This window comes from Rhododendron vialii, chromosome 11a (genome assembly GCF_030253575.1).
Source record: "Rhododendron vialii isolate Sample 1 chromosome 11a, ASM3025357v1".
Taxonomy (NCBI): Eukaryota; Viridiplantae; Streptophyta; class Magnoliopsida; order Ericales; family Ericaceae; genus Rhododendron; species Rhododendron vialii.
In genome coordinates, this window is record NC_080567.1 from 25815697 (window position 1) to 25840288 (window position 24592).

Consider the following 24592-nt stretch of genomic DNA (forward strand, 5'->3'; position numbering starts at 1 on the left):
TAGTCAGTAAATAAATTGGAAGGGCATCACTGAGTTTGCCGATCAAATCATCATTCAAATAAAAATCAAGTGTGTTGGTTAGATCGCATGCATTCTGGAAAAAGTGAACGGTTCATATAATCAACGTTAACTTTTCAAGATATTTGTCCCGAATGTCTGATCGACTCAAGTTTTCACATGGATAATGAGTTTAGTGAGCCATGTGAAGATGAACGACTCGAATCATGAGGATGAAAAATCATTGTAGGCTCACCAAAACGTACTCCAGGGTCCAGTCCCTTCAAACTTCAAAGCCTGCAGTCAAACGTGGCCTGGTTAGGAGGTGGCAGCCATGCTGCAAATTGACGGGCCTACGTTTGGGCTTTGTAAAGGGCCCAGTTGCCATCCATATCCTATTTACAAGGCGCATGTTAGAAACAACCAGAGCACAGAGAAAAGTAAAACAACCGGGAAAACCAGACACTCTCTATCTTCTCAGTGATCTCATGAGGTGCGCAGGATAAGATAAGGTATGCCACTCATCCTCCATCCCTGTAACTCTCTCTCTCTCCTCACCTCACCCCCACCGCTCTCCACCTCCACTGTCACCCACAACACCTCAATAAACGGGTCTTTGATCGGGTCGCTAAAACAGCCAGGTTCAAGAACCTCAGTTTCCGTTACTGTATTTCCAAGAACCCTATATTTTCCTTGGAATTCTTCAATTTGGAGAAGAACCCATGTCCTCTTTTGCTCAAAAGATGATGACTTTGAAAGATGTACGAGTAACCATTTGGAAGAACAGCTTGAAAATGAGACAATTCAAGATGTTGAAGAGCTTGGGTTGCTGGGCAAACCAACTCCTAAACCAAATACTAATGGGTCTGTCACAGAAGTTGAGACAAAGCCACCGAAACCCGATGAGGAAGAGGTGTTGAAACCCTTTTTGAAGTTCTTTAAGCCTAGAGATGATTCAGAAGAGAGAAATGAGGAGAGTTGGAGAAAGGAAGGGACTAATAAGAAGGTGCGTGTAGAGTATTATGACCCGAAACCAGGTGATTTCGCTGTTGGAGTCGTGGTTTCAGGGAATGAGAACAGGCTTGATGTAAATGTGGGTGCAGATTTGTTGGGCACAATGTTGACAAAGGAAGTGCTCCCTTTGTATGAAAAGGAGATGGGTTATTTGCTGTGTGACATGGAGAAGGACGCGGAGGAGTTTATGGTTAGAGGGAAGATGGGAATTGTGAGGTATGATGAGGCGGTGAGCAGAGACCCGGTGCCAGGGAGGCCTGTTGTGGAGCCTGGGACTGTATTATTCACTGAGGTTCTTGGAAGAACGCTAAGTGGACGGCCGTTGCTGTCAACTAGACGATTTTTCAGGCGGATTGCTTGGCATCGAGTGAGGCAGGTTCTTTCCTTGCTTTCATGTGTTTTGCCCATGGGTAACTTATGAATATCTACTCAAATTCCATGGATTTGGTGCTTGATGGTTTAGTTATTTTTGTTGTTGTTGTTGAATTGTTCTATGTGGTAAGTTTGTATGTAATTCACTCCGCTCCATAGGCAAAACAAACTTCAAATTTCTGTTTGAAATAAGTGTACTTCTAGAGACCATGATTCTCTATCAGTGCATTTTCCAGCAACAGACAACTTGAAATGGTTGTGATAAGTACCATAAAGTAATCAACAGTACTGAGTATCATATGGTCATCATTGCATTCACAACCATTTGAGGCTCCTGTGCCAAAAAAAAAGAAAAAAAAGGCTACAGATCAAGGGAGCGGAAGGGGCGACTGCATCCTAAAAGATTCCAAAAATCTTCATATTCCAAGTGGTGTTTGCAAGAGAATAGCGAAGTTATAGGGTTTTGCACCCCTGAACTATTGGAGCCCGCACCCCCAAAGTTGAAATATGGATCCCTGCCCGATGCCAATGACTTGCACGTGGTGCCATAAAATATGTGCTTGCTGCCTAGCCAACAAAGCACTATCTGATGTCTGTACTCTGCTAAACTTGTTACATTACCAAATGTGGACCCTTGGGTCAAACTGAACCAGTGCTGAGAAAGAATGTCACAGTTGAACACATTTTAGAGTGTCTGGGCCGGAGGAGAATTGTATCACCTTCACAAGATCAGCAGCTGCTGGTGGTTGTTCCACACGTTTTTGAGGCAAGGATATGAAGTATGAACAGTGTTGCTTGTCACTTTCTGTCATGACTAGCTAAAACTAAATGCAGGGAAAATAAAACAATTATGTACCTTTTTCTCTGGAACAACATTCATACATGGTTGACAGGGTGAGTGAGCCAGTAACTCTAGAGTTTAAAGAATCGGATAGGGGAAAACGTTAGTTTTACAGATGTACTATGGCAGGTTTAACGAGGTGATGGTGGTGACTAGCTAGGCACCATGTGCCAATGGCTGCCAGTGACGTGTCAAATCAAAGAAAACAGAAACCCCTTTTCGAGTCATTAATATTTTTTCATAAACTAGCTCAGGTGGGATGGGTGTTGTTTCTGATCAGAGGTTCTAATATGGAATCTCGTAGCTGTTTGTGATTTCCTCCTTCACAGTGGTATTTGTTTCCGTCTCTTTTGTTTTTTGTCATTTTGTCCTTTCTTTAATAGATTTTGTTGATTCGTGATAGTTCTTGTGGTTCACATTTGTGTTTTTCATTTCGTGTCGTCTTGAATTTTGTGCAGATTAAGCAGCTAAATGAACCCATTGAGGTTACGATTACAGAGTGGAACACTGGTGGCATCCTTACTAGGATAGAGGTTTCGCTTTGTTCCCTCTCTATGTCTCTTGCCTGTAGTTGCTGTCCTTCCGTTTCAATCATCACATTGTGTACCTTGATAGTGCAGGGTTTGCGAGCTTTTCTTCCTAAAACTGAGTTGATGGGTCGAGTTAACAACTTCACTGATTTGAAAGAGAACGTAAGGCTGGCACTTGTTCGGAAATTTGAACTGGTTTCTTAATTTCAGTTAGTTGGAGTAGATGATTTTGATTCTGTTTAGGACATTTGTGACGCCTTCATTCTTCAAAAGCCATCAATTTTTGGTTCTTTATAATTGGAGGATTTGGAATGTGAGGAAAGTGTCAACACCACTTATCAGCCACTAGTGTTAAAGTGGAAGATGCAGTGTTTCTGTATTTCTGGGTTGTGTTGCTTTGCTTGTTGAATCCCTTTCTTAAATGGTGGAACTTCTGCACCTGCATACAACTCAGCTTTGGAATTGTAGCATGAACTTAGTGCCTTTGCCATGTTGAGAAATGATAATTGTAGCATGAACTTGGTGGATTGGTGATTTAGTGCTCCATTGTTCTGGCCATGGTTATGCATTTCCTCAGATGTTGTTGGCCCAACTTATTGAGTGACATGTTATATTTTTCTACCTTGGTTTTCGCACGAGGTCTTTAACTTTATGAGAATATGTTTAGTTTATTTAGCATTTATGTGGAAACATTTTTTTTGATGGGGAAAGTATTATGTGCAACAAAAGAAAGAAAGCAATAAATGCCAGATTGATCTTATAAAAAATGAGGTTCTGCCACTAAATTGTTGTTGATGTCGGAGATTCGATGGCTAGACAGCCATATGGCTTTGCAGTTAGAGTCTTGGCCGTGATACATACACAACTGCACAAAGGGGTTCACTTGGCAAATCAAATAGATTGTGTAATCCTTTCGCTATTTTTGAGGTTCTTAAAATTTCTTCTTTCACTTTTGTCGCCTAGGCCTTGGACTTGCTTGGCTCTGTTTCTTTGTTCTATGATCTTTACTCATTGTCTATCTTCATGTTGCAGGTTGGACGCAGATTATATGTGCAGATTACTAGAATAGATGAAGCTAATAATGACTTAATACTCAGTGAAAGGGCTGCTTGGGTCAGTTTTGCTCTTAACATCATGCATTACTTCTCTCATTATGTTACTCAATGTTTAAATGGGTTTACATTGCTACAAGCCTATGTATATGGAGAGCCTGCTGACTTTCTGTAACATTATAGGAAATGTTACACCTCCGGGAGGGAACACTTCTGGAAGGAACAGTAAAGAAAATTTTTCCTTATGGTGCGCAAATAAGGATAGGTGAAACCAACAGAAGGTAGGGTTCATTTTATGGTTCGCTTTGCAAAATTGTTCCAACAAACATGCCTATGTTTCCTAGTTAAACATTGTGTTTTTGTCTTTTTACTTGTTTTTCTCCTAACTTGGTATCCGGCCCATTGGCCCGACTAATCGGGGGACTAATGCCGGTGCTCGCTAGTGGGGGAGCCCTATTAAAGATGGGGCAAAGGTCCCATATAGACTAGCCCAACACAGGAATTGATAGCACGCGGACTGGCCAAATTAAACTGAATTGGTAACTTTGAGTCTAAAGTAGACCATCAGTTCTGCCAAGAAGAAACAAATCTTGCTACTCAAATACTGGGATTAGATATGTTCTTAAAACAGGTAAAGGATATTATATTGAACCCGAAAGTGTTTTATTTTTGGATACCAAGGGATGAAGATACGGAATATAGGACACTTACAAAAGAAGGGTGGTTTTCTTGTTATATGACACAGAGTGCTTGCTAATTAGTGCCTCATTTGGGAAATTTTCTCTATTCTGATCTTTGTTTAGTAGTTATTGCTTCTTCTTCTTCTTCTTCTTCTTTTCTGAGAGGAGTAGTTATTGCTAAAATGTGTGGGATTATGAAGTTGCCAGCTTTCAGGACAAATTTGTACTCATAATACATTAGGTAGCAAAATTCTCTCTTTGTGAGGATGATGTCCCAAACATTAGCACTTTATATGTGAAAGAGTTGGGTTAAAAATGGACTTGTCCACGTTCATGATTAAACTTAATGTTGTTTCTTCCTGCGTGTTTACTTGGTTGAAAATGAACTTGTTTTTTTCCTGCATATTTGAACTCTATTTTTTTTTTGAGTGTATACTTCCTCATTTTTGGTGTCATAGTGATAAACTTCGTAACTCAATGCATGATACCAAAATGCTCTATCACGACTTCTCCATTATGAGTGATGAGTTTCTATAACTTCTTATTTTTCAGTGGGTTGCTGCATATCTCAAACATCACTAGAGGCCAAATTACTTCTGTCAGTGACTTGCTTACAGTTGATGAGAGGATCAAAGTCTTGGTAGTGAAATCCATGTCTCAAGACAGAATATCTTTCAGGTAAGGAAGAATTGGATTCCCAGGAACATGTCATCGAATGAACGATTGATGTATCGAAATCATTTTCTTATTGTTGTTCTTGGTAGAGAATCCTCGAGTGACTATTACCTGAATCTTGTTTCTTCTTTATTATCTCCATCAGCTTAGTTCTTATTGCTACTTGTCATTTGCAATACTAGGCTATGAGGTTGTTTGATCCTTTGATAGAGGGCATACTGTGAAACTAGGCCTAAGCTGCCGACGTCTTTATGTCCATCCAAGTCCTTATGCTTTGTTTGGTCGCTGTCTAGGTAGGCTGGGGAATTGAAGGGAATAGAATTTGGTGAGGATGGAAAGTGTCATCGGGAATCAATCTTACTATACTATGCTCAGGGTGTTTGTTTTAGGCCATACAATGCCTTCTAACTTGTACACTTTGTCTTCTTTTACTTTGATAACAAAGCCTTGTGTTTTGGCTGTAGAAACTAGAAAGTTGCCACGGTCAAGGTTTTATAACATGAAAGAACGTTTCTAGGATTTTCTTGATGGAAAATATTGTATTGCTTGATTTTCGGAAGTTGTAAGTTGCAGGCTTTCTGGAACTAGATTCGAAAATTCTCATAGAGAACTATATTTTTATGGTATTGTGGTGTGGGTTCAATTGCCAAAGGATTGGGATAATAGTTGGGGATGATTTGGGCTTGATTGGCTATGTTTTTCACTCTTGAGGCTTGAAGGGGTCTTCCTCACTAACACAAGCAATTTCGCCATTAAAAGACACAATATTTTATGTGCTACTTTCGAAGTATTGTACCTTACATTAGTTTAAGTTTCCAATACCAACCTGCAATGCAATAATTTTAAAATTGGCCGAACTAGCGTGCTCATATTTGTGTTTTACCTCTTTTGCCGATTTCATGCTTCGAATATATATAGACGCTTGTTTTTATGGCACTTCATCATTTGTCATTTGAAGCCAAATCTGACTATAAAAAGTCATGAACATGTATGGCTTCGTTGTCAACCTAAATACTTCCGAATAAACGATCACTGAGGATTCTAATTTTTTTTTCTTATTATCTTCTGGCTTGCAGTATTGCTGATCTTGAAAGGGAGCCTGGTCTTTTTATATCAAACAAAGAGGTAATGCGGCTAATGCTTTTCTTTCTGAGTAGTTCCTTCTAGCTTCTGTTCTCATTTTTTTTTTTTAATGATCCACTATGATAATGAACAAATTTTCTATATATATGCCTGAATCGTTCAATAATACTATCAGAAACTGATAAAGCGGCCCAGACTGGCTTACTCATGGGATTTCCTAACACGTTACAAAATTTCGCTTTAGACAATGATCCAATCATTGGAGTAATTGCATTAGAGGATCGAACTTCTTACTAGCATTCTCTATTATAAATGAATTTTCTATCATTTGACTCTGTACCATCATTCGGAATGTTTACTTATGAGCGTGGTGGTTTGCAGAAAGTATTTTCCGAAGCTGAAGAGATGGCAAGGAAGTATAGGCGAAAACTACCATCCGTTTCAGCAGTTCGTAAGTTAGAACCTGTCTCAACCGATAACTTGCCTTTTAACAACGAAGGATATTTATATGCCAATTGGGAATGGTTCAAATTTGAATAACTATGAACTGAGATAACCTGCTTGTTTGTACTGTAATTTGGTTGTTTTATATTCCCTTTGTCCCATTTCTCTGTTTGATGTGTATTGTTATGGATCACTATTCTTTTCACTTTTATTCTGACCACATTGGCCTCCGAGACTACCCAGAGAGGCTAACATCAGACATATCATGAGAAAGTAACTGCGTTCTTGAATGGCTCGCCAATACTGTTTCACTACCACACACACACACACACACACACACACAAAAGAGAACATCTGCGTATGCATCAACTTCTGTGATCTAAATACTGCTGAATACAAGATATTTGTTTCTGATGTTTTTTTTATCGGCTATTTGTTTCCGATGTTGAGCCCTGCTATGAACAAATATGGATGCAATTGTGGGGGCAATAGGGTAATCACGATTCATGTGGATTCAGATTGAAGGCTATGGTCTTAAATCACATGCTACATTTTGCCCGAGGTGAAGGAGAAACCCTGGTTTGTATTGTTTGTGTTTTCCAGGAAAAAGAAACGTTTGTTAGTTGTTTACGCTACTACTGAAACACCCCCGAAACCGCAACATCGATACCGTTATGGAGACCGATGCCAACATTTTGAACTATGCCATGGACGTAGGCAATTGTGGAGGTGAACCAATGGGACCCACATTTTATTATTTTGAACAAAGAAATACAACCCTCTTCTCTTGGTTCCTATATAGTATTTTCTGTCTAAAATTGTTGCTCCTATTTCATTTTTGTCACTCAAACAATTGTCTACATATCACAATCTATAATATTTTTTATAATTTCAAAAACTTTGTTTAATAAAATTAATTGAGATCTATCAAATAAAATTTATATTTAACATAAAAAGTATTAAAAATTAAAAGATACTTTTTTGAGAGGTTCCAAATAGTAAACATGACCAACAATTTGGAACGGAAGGAGTAAGTTTTTGGGAGAACATTTATGAGAATTATCCACACTTTTCACGAAATTCTAAAACTAATTCAAATAGTTGAGAACCGAAAAAGACAGATATAAAATATCAGCAAATGAAAAACACGAAACAAACAGCCTGTTTACAAGCCCAAAAAACACACCAATCAACACCTGATAAATATCAAAATGGTAGATTACCTCATATCATCATCTAAACGAATTCGCAGTAACAATAATAATCCTACTAATTCCCAGGTCTTCAAAATCTCATATCAAGTCAGAAACCAAAAAAGTAAGTCAGCAGCCAATACGCTGGCCACAGAGATGAAGCAGGCACTAGAAATTAGTGCAGAAGAAAACACCAAAACCAATCATATAGCTCATCAAGCCCTACCAAAAAAAAACCCAGTTGGGCTCTGAGGCGCAGGAACAAATGTAATAAGCAAGCAAAATTGGGCAGGGATCACTCGTTCAAGGACAGTGAACCAAGTTGATCACCAACATCAGATCCCGATGATGTTAAAAGGAGGACATCCATTGCCTCGGCCACTTTCTTCTTCAGAGCATCTGGAGCTTCGATCAGATGGAGAACCTCCGTTTGGTCCATCTCCAGTATCATACCTGTCACTTTTCCCGCATTGACATGCTCAAGGCGCTCCACCAGCGGAAATAGCTGTTCCCCCAACATCTGTCATTTCGACATAACAGAGGGAATTAACTTCACAAGAATTCGAAATTATACACATAAATATTTTGCATGCACACAATGTTCATTACAATCATTCATTTGTCAAGTTTATTAACTGATTGGATAAACAAACACTTCTTACTAACTAAATTTTCACTTCCCTTGAATAGAGAGAAGATAAAATAACTCACCAAGCGCTGATTCTCTGGTGTAGCAGAAGCCAAAGCAGAAGCAAGCGTTGACATCGTTACTGGCCCAGGACGCTGAACATCTGACGGAGTCGTTGACATCCCCGAAACATCGTAAGGCAATGGCATCATGGGACCCATGAGACCTTGAGGAACCATAGAATGATTCATACCATTCCGTGAGTTGGCCACGTATCTAAAGCCTTGGTTGGAGTTGCGATGAATAAACTATATTGCAACAAGAAGAAGATATTATACAATCACAGAGGCCCTGAAAGAACATAATCCCTCCATCAATAAATCCAAAAGCAAAACGCAATACTTGACCAATCGTGAACAAGGACATTCGTGAATCAATTCTTGGGAAGGTTTCAAGTTGGGTTGTCTTAAAGAATTGCAAGGAATAAACCCTTTGCCAAAGGGTGCAATCCGAATGAAAGACAATGCCAAATATAAAGCGTAGGCTTTTAATCCACATTAAGAACTCAAAAGTACTTTACAAGTCATATCGATACTAGAAAGGAACCTTGGCAGTTAGAGAGTCATCATAACATTACAACAAAACCATCCTTAGTTTGAGGCTTGATCTTAAACAAGTAAATCATCAACTGGTTGTCCTGAATACAAGGATAAAGCATACTTGTACCAAATGCTTAAACACAGAGAAGGAAGGAAATATTAAAATCACTGCATTGGAGCATAGAGAACAATAACGTACCTGCTGCTGCATCTGCTGTTGAGGATTCCCACCTCCCCTTGGTCCTACTCGCTGTCCAGGTTGACCTTGCCTATGAAGTTGGAATGGCATAATGAAGTTTGGGGCAACACCTGGGCGCATACCAGGAAAGACCTGTTGCTGGAAGCCGTAGCCAGCAGGCTGAGGTGGCAGCAGACCAGGCGCACCTTGACCATAATAAAACTGCTGAGGAGCAAGCCTAGGTGTCCCCGGGTGAAATACAGGCATCCCTGCAGGCAAAGGTGTCATCCCACCTTGTGCTTGTACCTGAGAAAAATGTGCCTACAAAATCCACAAGAAATTATTTTTTGTCAATTATGTTTGGTGCATGGGAATGAGTGCGTATGTGCAACAAAGCCGATATCAGGTTCTCATGAACAAAGCAAAAAGTTTAACTGTGAAACTGATTAACCTATTACAAGCCAGAAATGTGAATAACCATGAAACATTTCTAAGGATTCAGAAGAAGTAGTACATAGGAAGTGCAACCAATGACGCAAAAAACTAGTATATGCCGCATTGTAATTTAGAAATCACCCCAGATTCAAACTCATACCCGGGTAGTATCTCAATTGTTGTAAATCCTTAATCAGTATTAATACCAAAACAATCATACAATAAGCATGACCTCCTTCTCCACAAGTTATCCATCCATATGAACAAGGAAAAAAGGCTATAAAGACAGCAACAATATACAATACTAGGGGTTAGGAAATATGCAATGAAATAAACACCTGCAAGTGTGCCTTCCTTTCTTCTCTGCGCTGGGCCACAGCAACATATAAAGGCTTCTGACCAATCATCTTTCCATTCATCCCATTCAGCTGGACGAAATCAATAAATCAAACAAATCGTAGATGAATAACTCTCGTGGTTGAACAAATTGAAGAGAAACATCTGCCAAGTGCAAAACTAAAAGGATACTTACGGCTCTTGTAGCTTCCTCAGGGGCAGAAAAGGCCACAAAACCAGAACCCTTGCTCACCCCTTGTGAATCAAGCATGACCTGACAAAATTATTGCAAAAAGTTAGGTAGTTACTTACATGTACTTAAATAATAACAATAGTACATTCAAGACTCTAGTCCTGATTTATAGTTATACCACTACTCTATACCTTGCATGACGTTATGGTTCCAAACTCAGAGAATAAGCCCTTCAACTTTTCATCATTTATGCTTTCATCAAGATTTTTCAGATACAAGTTAGCACCTTGTAATTTGTCATATTTACTGGTTCTTTCCTGTTCAAATTTGCCTCTCAATTCCGCCTCCCTTTCTGCTTTCCTTTGAGCTTTCCCTACATACAAAACTCTGTCATCGTTTAAAGAGGTACCATTCAAGTTCTCTACTGCAGCAGCAGCCGCTTCTGGATCCCGAAAGTTCACAAAACCAAAACATTTGGACTTTCCAGTTGAGTCTCTCATAACAGCTGCACTGGTTATAGGACCATACTTGCCAAACATTTTCTCAAGGTCCTCATCAGTAGTCGATTCAGATAAGTTTTTGACATAAACATTAGTGAACTTTGTTGATCCATTTGCTTGATTCCTTTCCTGATGACGAACAAAAAGGCCAACATAAACTTGTTTGTCATTTACCAACATGCCATTCAACCGTTTTATTGCATTCTGTGCAGCTTCCTCCTGGTCAAATTGCACAAACCCATACCCTTTTGATTGACCATTGCCATTGATTGCTACCTTGCATGAAAGCACAGTGCCAAAGGCAGAAAAAATTTCATGCAATGCCTTGTTATCTATAGATGTGTCCAAGTTCTTGATGAATACATTTGCATATCCACTCTTCCGAGTACTTGGATCTCGATGGGAAAACATAATCCTGATAGGTTTCCCATTGAGAGGTGTGAAATTTAAAAGCTCCCGGGCATTAGCAGCTGCAATTTACAGATTACAAACAGGGTCAACCCCACTTCGCAAGAGAGACAACTTACATTTAAACAGTTGTAAAATTTCAACCTTCCCAAAGTGCCAGTAAAACTACATGCATCAATCTTTAATAAACCCTTGAAGACACAACACTATCAATAACAAACAAAAGCATCCAATCCAACCATTGGTTGTTCAACACAAACTTTTTCAACTACATATGACATGCCACCCTCAACCAACTCTATCAATAAAGCTAAACCCACTTAAAACACATCCACAAAGATATGATTTGGACACATTTACACCAAAGTATCTACCTAAAGGGCGACGATTAAGAAGATAATAATATATAATTTGCATTGCTCTGTCTGAAATCAATTCAGGCACCACCACACAGAAAAACTTTATCTATCTCAGAAAGGCTACACAAGTAAAGTAGAAATCATTCACAAGAGTCAATTGTCAACCAAACAAATCTACCAGCAAGAATATTAACTCACTACTCACTCAGCTAAGGCACTCCACACACTCATCATGGCAACAAAATACACTCTTAGAACACTTGTATAACAACAACGCGCAGTCACACTCCAATCTCCATACACTTTCAAATTCATCATAGAAATATCAAACAAAATACTCCTCAACAACCACAGAACCATCTTGTCCCCAATCATTGGGAATATGGGTGGGGAGGATTGAAGACAGACCTAACCTTCGTCAATACATGCACAAAGTGGTTGCTCTCAAAATACCACTGAAACAATGGCCCACCTACATAAAAAAACACTGTGCAGTAACGTGTGCCAAAAGGCCCAAAACAAACATCATTTTCATTATTATGCTATACTGAATCCCTAACATCACTATCACAAAACAATTAACATCAATAACGGAACGTTTTCAGCAATATATTTTCGCTTCACGCTAATGACAATAGTCAAATTGTTTCCATTGAATGGTATTATAGTTGATGTATGTGAGGAGGATGACCTATCTAGAAATCCGTGAAAACACCGCTTCAGTCCATTTAGTTCACATAGTTTAGTGGAAACAAAATCACCTTAAATAATTAAAAAAACCTCTAAACCACCCAAAAAAACCAAAAAGGCAATGTCTAACCCTCTTGCGCTGATCCGAAATTGACGTAAGCATAACCGAGCGAGGTCCGTCTGGCCTGGTCCCTACAAACCCTAACCGACACCACTTGAGCCGCCTGGTTGAACAGATCATACAGTTGCCCTTCGATCACGCTCGGGTCGAGATCCCCCACGTACAGGGACGCATTGGCGAGGCCTCCGGCCGCCGCCGCCTGAGGCGTCGGCGGAGGCGTGGCGGACGGTGTCGGAATCGCCGCCGTCGCCATCTTTTCGGTGTTCCGCGAGTGGTCGGGAGTTCGAGACGGAATGGACCAATGCGGCGGAAACAAAGGGAGGAGATGGATTCGTAGGGTTAGGGTTTGTGTTTTGTAGGATTAACGAGTGTTTGTTTTGTGATGGTGGTGGCGAGGGCCAAAGGGTGGAGGCAGTGGGCAAGGAGTACGTGTGTGTGTGTCTGTATATTTTTGTAGAGAGAGAGAGAGAGAGAGGGCGGGGGAGTCGGTGTTGGAACCGATTCCTTGGCAACGTTTGAGAACGCGCGCGTGCTGTATTTGCTGACGTTAGCCTTGTTCCACCAAGGTTTTTTTTTTTTTTTTTTTTCCTTCTTATTTTGCACCTAATTTTTGTGAATTATTAATTTGTTTCGAGGAGAAGAATTGAAAATGTAAAAAAAAAAATTAATTTTATCCAAAAAAATCAGAAATATCCAACAAAAAACCCCAAAACCGGTTTTTTGTGCTTTATTTTGGATATTTTCAAAAATATTTGGGTAAAAGTCTTTTTTTACTTTTTTGATTCGTCTTCACAAAACGAATCAATAATTTAAAAAAAGTTAGATACAAAACTAATGTAGATGAAAAAAATTGAGTAAAGACAATAAGATAAAGACCCAAAAAGCTTAGTGGAACAAGGAACAACGCTTGGTCGCGCTTTTTATTATGCTCGGTACACCATTTGGTAGACACAAAATGTACACCACTTTTTATGAGATCCACTTCGAAACCTCACACGAATTTATTGTTTTCCTAACATGCAGATCGGTTTAGCTTAGGTTTTTGTGGGCTCAAAATGGGTCTACAACAAGGATCGAAACTTTTGATTGTGTAAAATTGTGAAGTTTGTAAAACATTAACTTGATTGAATGTTGATTGCTGTATGAACAAAAAAATCTTTGTGCAAGAAAAGACAAAAGGAAAAAATTCAAAAAATTAAGATGTCAGCAGATGTTTTGATCAAATTAATTTTTTACAAGAATAATGTATTTGATGAGTTCTACAAAATAAATTATTCAATTTTGGGGTCCACGAAACCCAAACTGTACCAGATGTAGGATAGGAGAAGTGGACAGGACCTTGTTGGTCCATATTCGAAAGGAGAATAATCTATAAACCCGGGATACGCTCCCTTCACATTTTTTTATATTTCTATTTCGTCCAAATAAACGTACATTTAGTAGCCCCACCTCATATTTATTACTATTTAGGATTCTGGATAGTTTTTTATTTAATTCTCACCATGAAAAATACTTACGCAAAATGTTAAAACATTATTGTAATCAACTATCGAATTATAAATTTCCACATATTTATTGATATTCAATCAAGAAGATGTTGTGTAGAAGTGTTTTTTTTTTTTTTCCCCTTCAAAATTTACAATATAAAAGATTTAAATTATCTTTTTTGTCTAAAATGACCTACAAATGATAATTGAGGGGTATGGAGAGACAAGTACATAGAAATGAGCATGAGCTCATCCTTTAAAAATATATACTTGTTAAATAAAAAATGTAACCACACATATTTACACGTACGAATTATTTCACATCAAAAGTGAAGATCGTCACCTCATACAACGGATCTTATAAAACACTCACAAAGAATAATCAACAATACAATAAGATAATTGTATTACTTCTAGGAATCTAGTAGTACCAAGTTATTTTATAGTATTTGAATGTTATGGATATATATTTTTAATATCTCGGGTGACTTAAATCTTTTTCGAAAATCTCCTTTCAAAAATTTCTCTTTACAAATTTTTCCTCCACTCGAATTTAAATCCTGATTTCACCCCATTCAATAGTCTTCGTAAATAGTGAATTGGAGAATGAACGAGGTTTGCGTACAATAATAAAGCCGAAGCTTTTGGTATTGAAATGTCAATCAAACAAACCATGTCTAGCATTTTGTGCAACTGGTTGTCCAACTAACATATAATCTCTTCAATAATCTGTCGCATTCAAACACCGAAATATAGAATTGTAATATTTTAATTTTGATAATCATATAGGTCGCGCGTACGTGGCCTAGGGTGGAGCTTCATACGCGATGCTCTCTCACCTTCTTCAACTTTCCCCCTCTCTGGATTTTCTGAATATCCTCTTGCATCTCCTCATCCTCCATTAACGTTCTCTTCAACGGAGGGGTCACAGACAACTTCCTGCCATCTCACGGAATTCGTCAAAGGGGATCCTCTCCCTTCGTACCTCTTTTATTCTTTGCCTTGGGTAACTCTATCTCTCCATTTCCCAAGCATGTGACAAACGGCTCATCTCATCTCCACCTTCAAATTTATCCCCCAAACCATTTGGACTGCCATTGGCATTCTTTCTACCACACTTATTATATCCTTTTTCCGAGAATCTTGACACTTGGATCCAAACCAACTCTTGTCTAAAATTCCAACATCGTTGGGGCACTATGTGGAGCTATCCTTTTTCCTCTTCCTTGTTGACACGTTTGGCTCCAACAGCAACCATAGAACCTTTGGATCCCCCATTCAAGATACTCGGCCCCTTCACCAAGCCACCATCACGAAAAGTTTTGAATGGCAATACCTATTTCAACCAACCAAACAACCTCTTTTAACCCAACGTTCAACCATTCAAGTCGGGTGGTCTCCACCACCTCACAAAAAAAGAGAGATGAGATGCTACATACATTACACGTTACACTACATTTTATGTGGAGTCTATTTCAAATTCCACAAAAATCCAAAAAAATATCCATAAATTCTAAAATATTGTTTTATGGTGTTCTATAAAAAATCAGCTCCAACGGATACCGGTAAATATTGCTTCTTGATTTGTAGGGATAAAATTGCTCAACTGCGCCGTTTCGCCACTACAAATCTAAAAATGATACTTACCAATATTCGTTAGAGCTGATTTTTTACAAAACCCTATAAAACAATATGCATGTGGTTGTAGTGATAATACATACGTGGTTGTAGTGATAATATGGAGGCAACAACAGGTGGTATCATTCGGAATTAAACTTCGGATTGAAGCATTGTAAAGGACCACTTATCTCGCCTCACTTCTAGTCAGAACTTTTGAAGCCTATGATTTTATTTTATTTTACTTTTTGAACAGCGAAATAATGCCTATGATTATGATGTCTCACTATATATGCGAATACATTATCTTGTGGTAATAATTAGTTTAATTTAATAGGATTACTTTGAAAATTATATATCTACTCACCCAACAAATTATATGATCTATCTTGCAAAAGCACTTCTCATCGTGTGCGCCAATCTTGCACTACAAAACTCGCTCTTACATGCAAGATAAAGCCATCGAGAGTAATGTTGAAAATGACAACTCAATACGTGTATTTAATAATTAATAAACGCTAAAGACTTGCTAAGAACATTTGTTAATGCTAAGAATGTCCTTAGCAGGTATTAATTATCAAAACATATCATTGACCATCATTTTCCCGTGCAGAATAGACCAGATGAAGATGGAAGAGTGAAGGTTGTGGAAGAATTTGCACCAAAGTAAAATTTTGATGCGACTCTTCATACTCATGCTCTAAGATGTAACGATAGCTTAATTGTGGAGGAACCGCTATTCCATCTGCTACAGGCTGAGTTTACGAGAGGACATGAAAGAGAATTTGCCATGTTTATGGTTCCTAACTACCAATGTGAATCCAAAATACTTGTCGTTGCTATTTCCGTTTTCCGACACCTTTGGTTTTCAGATAGTTGTGATATGTTTTAGCAAACTAAAGATTGTGCTTATGCGAGTAGTGGAAAAACAAATGAGACATGAGGATGCAGGGATACAAGCCAAAACTATTGTTTGACTCGTTTCAAAAGTACAAAAAGTGAAAAAACATCAACTGAGATCAAACATTGTTTAATCACTATAGAATAAGTTGTACATTAGCACAAAAAAAAAAAAAAAAAAGTGCACGAGGATAAACAGGGAGATTGAAAATCATTTCCCCTTAAATTTGACAAAGCAAGACTACGGTCTTCTGAAATTGCGATAGAGCAAATACACAAAAACACCCGACTGTAAGAGCTCAGTCTAACGTGGGAACAAAAAAACAGGTTATGGATCAAAAGCACAACAAAAGGCAAATAAAAAAAATGTGACCAGAGGGTAGCAAACAGTGCTATCAAATTATTTACCCACTCCCTCTCAACATGCACAGCCGCCTCTTTGATCTGCTTCTGAAACAGCATCAGGAATGCCCTGGAAGTATCTAAAGATAGAAACCAAAAGTCAATATGAAACGAAACAAAATTTGTAACCAGAACAGCCGTTTTGTGCATCTTCACTCTAATATCTCAACTACATTTGAATATGAGAGAATGAATAAGAACTGTAGAAACCAAGGTGAGTTTGGACTTCAGTACTTCACCATTAAAGCTTGAGAACCTAAGCTCAAATACCAGTATAGCACCATAATGCATGTTGGGATACGGTTTGTGATTAATGAACTACAAACAAACATGATGAATTAAAGTCACATAACATTACGGTATGATTGTGCAAAAGGATCCCGCGGAATACCAAGTATGTGTGCTTTGCTCATAGAAAATGTAACCTTAAAAAGTCGTAATCCTTTGTATCATGATACCTAATTGTAGAACTCACAAGGGAATATAAGGAACTGCAATGAGCAAGGGTATTAGCAAACCTGTAACCATCTTAACATGCGTGGCGCCGTGGATATAAACAGTAACTTGAGTTAAATATAATCTTGATAAGAATACGCAAATTATGTTGGTAATGTGCATCCTCTCACAAGAAATTCATAACCTTCTACAGAGTCTATGATTTATTGTGACATCCAATTAGCAGCATTTATTACTTGAAACACAAGAATACAAGATGATATAACAATGATATTTCCGTTGCCATACGACATGCACCACATTTTCCAACCAAACAGGATTAAGGATCAACATCTTAGAAATTGTGATATTTGTGCCAAGTCCTCAAAAGTGAACTTACATGTCCTGCTCATGCTCATTGGCCAGAGCAGTTTTCGCAATAGACAGGAAAGCGGCATCAACATTGATATCCTCTTTTGCAGACGTCTCGAAGTAAGGTATGTTCCCTTTAGATGCACACCATTCCTTCGCTTTCTTCTCAGAAACCTGTATTGATGTTTATTTGAAAACATGAAAAAGAATACCACCGCTTAGAAAAACACAACTGTAATTCCTTACCACCCGGCTATTTCCACCATCTATGTCGATCTTGTTTCCAAGTAATATAAATGGAAATGCCTTCGGATCAGGTGGATTTGCCTACAACACAATGGAATCAAGTTAAAGCTCAGATATAGCGTTGAAATCATAAGGAACTAATACTGCTATTTTGAATTGCAATCTGTAACTACCACGAATGAGCACATTGAGGACAATAAAATCAGCAGAAAATGCACAGCAGTGTTAGAAAATTGTTTTCCACAGGCATATTGCATATTCAAATGATTATGCTGACATGGTACACAATTTACGAGGTATAAGCAGATTAACCATTTGGTCAAGAACTGAACCCCCACTTAAGTACTCACTCATATGCCCTTCAACGGCAACAATGGCCTTTCTACATCACAGATCAAGAACCAAAGGCGGAGTTGACATATTTCCCTATCGCAACATCTCTTCCCTCGTCATACACACTTCTAGCACTTGCTTGGCCACTCTTCACATAGTTCATGACTCATGGGCCAGAAAAAAAAGGAGAAAAAGAAAATGAGAATACAAAGGCACGAATAGAAATAATACATCATCAGACAACCTGACACAGAACGGGAAGGGACACGCATGCATCCTCAATATACTTTTTTTCTATAACTCAGGTGTCCGGGGCCAGCTTTAGCACACCTCGACTAACCCTGGGGACCAATCCTCCCGTCCTTTGGGTGGGGGGGGGGGGGGGGGGGGTGTTCCCAATTTAAGGCCCCAAAGGAGTTGATAGAACCTGAGAGGTTTCAAACCTGAGACCTTAGGAGGGAGAAAACCCTTAAGTCTTAGACCTTAACAAGTAGGCCAACCGCTAACCCCTTGGGGTGTCCCAATTTAAGGCAGAGCAAAGCTCTATATGGACCGGCCCCAAAGGAGTTGATAGAACCTGAGAGGTTTCAAACCTGAGACCTTTGGAGGGAGCAAACCCTTAAGTCTTACACCTTAACTACTAGGCCAACCGCGAACCCCTTGGGGTTATGCATCCTCTAAATACTACCAATGCATGAGTACAAGTAGTCAACAAAGTCAACCTTCCAACTAAAAGATTGCAACAGAGATGAGTAAAATATATCCCTGTCCATTAAGTTTAAGTTCATAATGACATCATCATATTGTGGATGCACAAACAATCATTTACTAGGGGTGCAGAAACGAGAAGATACTTTTCAAACCTAACAAGTACAAGATACATAGACACGCTAATACAAGCAAATGACAAATAAATAGGATACAAAGAGTCAAAGACACAAGTGCATCTAACGGAGTGTATGTATCATGTAATATGTACGTAAAAAGAGAGAGAGAGGTTATTCTATTATAAGATAGATGAGGAAAACCTTGGGTCTACTGGTCATTCCAATTAGTCAATCATATAAGCTACAATAGTCAAATTCCAAAAGCCTTGAGAGTTCTATTCTTTGATATGGGAGCAGGTTTGAAAAAGGATCTTAGAGTGTCTCGCTTTGGGCCAGAAATCCGTATTCGATGAAAGTCGTATGTACGGCTTGGACGATATATGTCAAAGCTTTTGAGATCCACCCTACAATTTAGGGTATAAAAGAAGTACGGACAGAATATATTTCAATTTAAGGCCCCAAAGGAGTTGATAGAACCTGAGAGGTTTCAAACTTGAAACCTTAGGAGGGAGAAAACCCTTAAGTCTTAGACCTTAACTACTAGGCCAACCGCTAACCCCTTGGGGTGTCCCAATTTACGGCAAAGCAAAGCTCTATATGGACCGGCCCCAAAGGAGTTGATAGAACCTGAGAGGTTTCAAACTTGAGACCTTTGGAGGAAGCAAACCCTTAAGTCTTACACCTTAACTACTAGGCCAACTGCAAACCCCTTGGGGTTATGCATCCTCTAAATACTACCAATGCATGAGTACAAGTAGTCAGCTGAGTCAACCTTCCAACTAAAAGATTGCAACAGAGATGAGTAAAATATATCTCTGTCCATTAAGTTTAAGTTCATAATGACATCATCATATTGTGGATGCACAATCAATCATTTACTAGGGGTGCAGAAACGAGAAGATACTTTTCAAACCTAACAAGTACAAGATACATAGACACGCTAATACAAGCAAATGACAAATAAATAGGATACAAAGAGTCAAAGACACAAGTGCATCTAACGGGGTGTATGTATCATGTAATATGTACGTAAAAAAAAAGAGAGAGGTTATTCTATTATAAGATAGATGAGGAAAACCTTGGGTCTACTGGTCATTCCAATTAGTCAATCATATAAGCTACAATAGTCAAATTCCAAAAGCCTTGAGAGTTCTATTCTTTGATATGGGAGCAGGTTTGAAAAAGGATCTTAGAGTGTCTCGCTTTGGGCCAGAAATCCGTATTCGATGAAAGTTGCATGTACGGCTTGGAGGATATATGTCAAAGCTTTTGAGATCCACCGTACAATTTAGGGTATAAAAGAAGTACGGACAGAATATATTTCAATTAGGACATAGACTTAGGACCAGACTAAACCCAATTTAGTCTCGTAGTAATATACTACTTCCTCGTTCTTCTTGTCTAACTCTAAGAAGTGGTCAAAGTATTTGAAATTCTTCTGGTGCTTTTCCTCACGGTATTGTTTTGATATGCCTGTGTTAGAAATATTGTACTCTACTGCAACTAATAAAACACATCCCAGTGTTCAAGATAAGTTGGACACTTGCCATATGTATCCGTTGGTTGAATACTAGGCAAAATCAAAGAAACTGTTTCCAAATCATGGATATGTTGGCGAAGCAATAAGACATGTAACGGAGGACTATCACTAATACCAATCCAAAAATGAAGACCCAAAACATCCTTACGAATACAAAGACATGAATAGTTCCCAAAGATTTAGTGACAACTAATCAATGCCCAATTTTAGACTAATTTTTCCAACAAAAATGAGTGACAACAAGGATGATGCCCTGATTATGTCCAATTCCCAATGATCAGACTAATAGCCAACTGCCCCAACTCTATTTCCCCCCAAACTGATTGCGTTTTGGCTAATGGTTCTATTGCCCTTGATCCACTTTTGGAGCAAACACTAAGGGTGCGAACGAAAGCACTGAACATGTAAACAGTGTCATATAAACCAATGACAAAACAAACATGCACATTTCACAACACATGAGTACAAGGACGATCTTTGCTTCCCCAAAACTCAGGCAAACAACTAAGGAACTTCACACTCCAGGTTTGAGGGATTAGCCTTTGCTAACAGTTCATTTGTATTAGAAAGATCACAGCAAAATGGGGTCAAAACAAGATTCTTCGCAGTATTGGAAGTAGTCAATGGTGTAGAAGTACACAACAAGTTATTCAGTGAAGACCTTGCCTATTCTTCAGTTCCCGAAAATACCAAATTCCATCACTCGTCTACATGGGAATTATGGACATGAACAGTTAACAAGACCAACATAGTTCGATGACTACAGCAAAAAAATCCTACAAGTGGCAATCATACATATCCCAAGGTCTACCTATCAGCTTTATTAAGCATCTGAACTGGAAGATATTAAGTGCAAGGTGATAAAGGCTTCTGGGGTGAGGTGGAATGAACGGTTCAGTTTCCAGCACTGTGTCATGTGGGCGTTCAGGTGTTGTTGATTCCCACAAGATTGAAAATTCCTGAGTTTCTCTATTCTTCAGGAGTTCTCTGTTCATCATCTTATTATGTTGGGATATCTCATCGAGGGTCTACGAGAAGCAGGACCAGTTTTTTTTTTATTTTCTTTGGTCAGGTGCGGGTGCGGCTATCTTTGTGCCCTCGTTTCCACACCCAAATATTAGAAACTTCAAAGGCAACTCTAACATTCTTTTGTACGTGTGCTTTTTAATACCATAAGAAACAATGATATACAAAGAAGCTGGAGACATGCCACAGGCACAAAGCCATAAAGAGAGGGAAAAGCACACACCTAGCCTAGAGGAATAAACCCTCAGAGTCTGAGAGCCCAGGCCAAACAAACAACTCAGAAACACCATCACAAAGAAACATCATCTTGAAACAACCTGCTCAACAAAATTTACAGAGGAGGAAACCCAACTTCTTAGAACCTGCAGATCTGTGTTAAGGCATAAGTCATAGCCCAGAGCAGCACATGCAGCCACCCCTGCTTGATGGCAGTTTGGCCTAGCAATCTCCAAGTCGATTAAGGCATTCTCTGCTGAGCGAAAACTCCACCACCCCAAGTCCATCTCCTGCAGCCCTGTCTGCAGTACTCCTAGCATCTCTGGTATCACCATGTCTCCTAGGCTACAAGTAATGACTAGGTACTCAGTGCTTTGGATCAGGAGGAATGTGGCAAGAAGGATAGAGTGAAGGGGCAATAGGTCCACCTTGACCAGCCTTGGAGAGAGAGAGAGAGAGAGAGAGAGAGAGAGAGAGAGAGAGAGAGAGAGAGAGAGAGAGAGAGAGGGCGGTGGTTAAGAAATGTAAGGACAACGTGAAACTTATCACACCAAACATCTGGAGCCTCCTCTAATTCAAGTATATGACTCTAGATGCCATACTTAACTCTGTAAGTCCCAGACTCCATGGATACAGACCTCGAGTTCTGATCGTACCATCCAGAGGTAGTTCAAGTACCTCAATCTTGTCGAACCAACAAGGAGGAGCCACCTACCTGTCTAAAAGTGAGATGGCTCCTTCCATTCATCCCTTTTACGTAAAGGGAGCATCATACATACCTTGAAGCATTAGATCAATTCCAATCAAATCTCCTACGTGCCCGATTTGTGGTCAAAATCGGCATAGTAGGGGTTATAAAACATTATTTGGGTTTGGTTAAGTAAAAAGCGTGCACAATAGCTACACCATTTTCCTATGCAATCAGCAAGACAAGTAGGTTAAGGATCATTAAACCTACAACTAGCCTTGGGGAGCTGTTGCTGCTTCTGGCCTACACAAAAGTAATGGCAATTGGGGCTCATTGTCCTCATAGCGTAGGGGCTTATCTTGCTTTATCCACTCACTACACAGTACATACCAAGACCAACGGAATGTAAAGAAGATTACAGCCCCATTCACTAGTATGGTTGCAATTCCTCGCACCACCAACTTGCATGTGCGTTTATTCATAGAAAATATAAAAACTCGTAGATACATATACCATAAGCAGAGCAAGAGAACAAACGAATGTGGGATCTAAGACATCTACCAGAAACATATGTGATAAATTGTTGAACACCGAAAGCAATGCTGAAATGAACATCTAACCTGTTTGAGAAATTCTTCATGCCAATTGTCGAGAGTGTCAAATGATCTCATGACATTTACATCATATACTAGAACACAGCAATCTGCCCCTCTATAGAAAGCAACTCCAAGACTCTGAAACCTCTCCTGCCCAGCTGTGTCCCAAATCTGACAACACAAAACAAAGAACCGAACAGCAAGCAAACAGATAGTTGTCAAGCGTGCTCAAGATAAAGGCGTGCATAAAACTGAAATAGCTCAGAGAACCCACTTGTAAAGTGACAAGCCTGTCTTCTATTTGTAGCTCTTTTGTGACAAAATCAGCTCCAATTGTAGCTTTATATTGCTGACTGAACCTCTTATGTACATATCTAGTAAGCAGTTAACGACCCACAAATTCCAAACCAAATTGAGCCTTGTGTTGTGTCCCAATTTATTGGGGTCGTCTGAATGACTCAGAGTCAAATAACGAAAATAACAATGAGCTTAAGTAATGATCATGAATTTGGAACCGTTTCAAAGAAAAGTAAAACAACTGGCTTGCAATAAATAATCCATCAACACTAAGATTAAATATACACGTTGTATTCACCAAAATAAAAAGATACAAAAGCGGCCCTATTTGCTGGTTGTTGAAATTTAGTTCTTAGAACAAAACTCATCAACTTAATTTCCAATTCGTTTTGTTATAATGCTTTTCGAGGAATTGAAAACATGCTTTTATTTTAGGCCCCATTCAATTGCACGTAAAGAATAGGAAAATCAACTTTCTTGCAACTTTCATTGCGTTCAGACACCAAGAAAGTCGAGGGACTTCATCTTTCCCACTAAGACTTTCCTGTAAAATATACTCCCGCAAAATTCTTTTAGTTTTCCTGCAAAATTCTTTTATCAACCAAACACACACAGGAACATAAATTTGTTTTCCTTAATCCACTTTACTTTACTTTTCCTGAGAATACATTTCTCACACAAGATTCCCGACAAGTGACGGCCAATTTTTAAATAATTTTCAGAAAGTGAAAACCATACACAGAAAACGAAACTTAAACCGAGCTGAGCTAAAAGTACAAATATGAAAACTGTGATCTCCAACGATTCGATCAGCGGAAACCTTAAATCTCACTCGTCAATTCATTACGTACAAGGATACTGATTCATCAATGACGTCTTACCAACCCTGAAAACGATCCAAAACAAACACGGGGAATAGATTAATCAACCATTCATTGAACCCTAGAATTGTAAATTCACAACAAAAAAGTGCGGAATTGGTTTTATATAGGCGTATACGGAATCGTACCCACTATCCCCGAGGACGATGACCTTGAGCAAGGTTCGTCTGCGCACCGACATGGCGAGCCAAAAGCGGACGAGCTTTTCGAATCTGCGTTGGTCGAAATTTTTGGAGAGAGAGAGAGAGTGTGATTTTAGAGAGAAAAAGGAAAAAGATAGAGAAAAGGGGCGCCAATTTGGATCTGTCCCTCTCTTGGAGTATTAATTTGTGTACCGACAAATTTAACACTAACTGCTCCCCTCGGGCAATGACTAGGATGCTCCTAAAGCGGGTTGAGAG

The 24592-nt window shown here is 39.0% G+C and overlaps 3 protein-coding genes across 3 annotated transcripts; 1 reads left to right on the forward strand and 2 right to left on the reverse strand.

Annotated features, from left to right (window-relative positions):
* The first annotated feature begins 409 nt into the window (after positions 1-409).
* Positions 410-7015, forward strand: LOC131306548 (protein PIGMENT DEFECTIVE 338, chloroplastic). The gene is made up of 8 exons (XM_058332861.1): positions 410-1387; positions 2683-2757; positions 2845-2916; positions 3787-3867; positions 3990-4087; positions 5039-5164; positions 6238-6286; positions 6626-7015. Exons 1-8 carry the CDS (start codon positions 512-514, stop codon positions 6782-6784), a joined length of 1536 nt encoding a protein of 511 aa, XP_058188844.1. The 5' UTR covers positions 410-511; the 3' UTR covers positions 6785-7015.
* An 877-nt stretch (positions 7016-7892) lies between these two features.
* Positions 7893-12833, reverse strand: LOC131306549 (polyadenylate-binding protein 3-like). Its single transcript, XM_058332862.1, has 7 exons — positions 12338-12833; positions 10442-11220; positions 10254-10331; positions 10060-10149; positions 9308-9607; positions 8593-8817; positions 7893-8401 (listed from the first exon to the last, which is right to left on the reverse strand). The coding sequence occupies exons 1-7, from the start codon at positions 12579-12581 to the stop codon at positions 8177-8179; spliced, it is 1941 nt and encodes a 646-aa protein (XP_058188845.1). The 5' UTR covers positions 12582-12833; the 3' UTR covers positions 7893-8176.
* A 3613-nt stretch (positions 12834-16446) lies between these two features.
* LOC131306550 (ras-related protein Rab7) lies at positions 16447-24530 on the reverse strand. The gene is made up of 7 exons (XM_058332863.1): positions 24320-24530; positions 24170-24196; positions 23288-23387; positions 23038-23184; positions 17788-17868; positions 17570-17715; positions 16447-16814 (listed from the first exon to the last, which is right to left on the reverse strand). The coding sequence occupies exons 1-7, from the start codon at positions 24370-24372 to the stop codon at positions 16751-16753; spliced, it is 618 nt and encodes a 205-aa protein (XP_058188846.1). The 5' UTR covers positions 24373-24530; the 3' UTR covers positions 16447-16750.
* Positions 24531-24592: the final 62 nt, after the last annotated feature.

Bases quoted from the DNA above. Each gene is read 5' to 3' on its own strand.
- LOC131306548 (XM_058332861.1), top strand. From the start codon at position 512: ATGCCACTCATCCTCCATCCCTGTAACTCTCTCTCTCTCCTCACCTCA. The intron at 3,868-3,989 runs GTCAGTTTTGCT...GTAACATTATAG, and splicing joins TCAGTGAAAGGGCTGCTTGG to GAAATGTTACACCTCCGGGA. The intron at 5,165-6,237 runs GTAAGGAAGAAT...TCTGGCTTGCAG, and splicing joins CAAGACAGAATATCTTTCAG to TATTGCTGATCTTGAAAGGG.
- LOC131306549 (XM_058332862.1), bottom strand. From the start codon at position 12,581: ATGGCGACGGCGGCGATTCCGACACCGTCCGCCACGCCTCCGCCGACG. The intron at 10,332-10,441 runs GTATAGAGTAGT...TAATTTTGTCAG, and splicing joins GAACCATAACGTCATGCAAG to GTCATGCTTGATTCACAAGG. The intron at 8,818-9,307 runs GTACGTTATTGT...GTTGCAATATAG, and splicing joins AACAGCAGATGCAGCAGCAG to TTTATTCATCGCAACTCCAA.
- LOC131306550 (XM_058332863.1), bottom strand. From the start codon at position 24,372: ATGTCGGTGCGCAGACGAACCTTGCTCAAGGTCATCGTCCTCGGGGAT. The intron at 23,185-23,287 runs GTGGGTTCTCTG...TTGTGTTGTCAG, and splicing joins ACAGGCTTGTCACTTTACAA to ATTTGGGACACAGCTGGGCA. The intron at 17,869-23,037 runs GTTAGATGTTCA...ATTGTGTTGTAG, and splicing joins ATGAAGAATTTCTCAAACAG to GCAAATCCACCTGATCCGAA.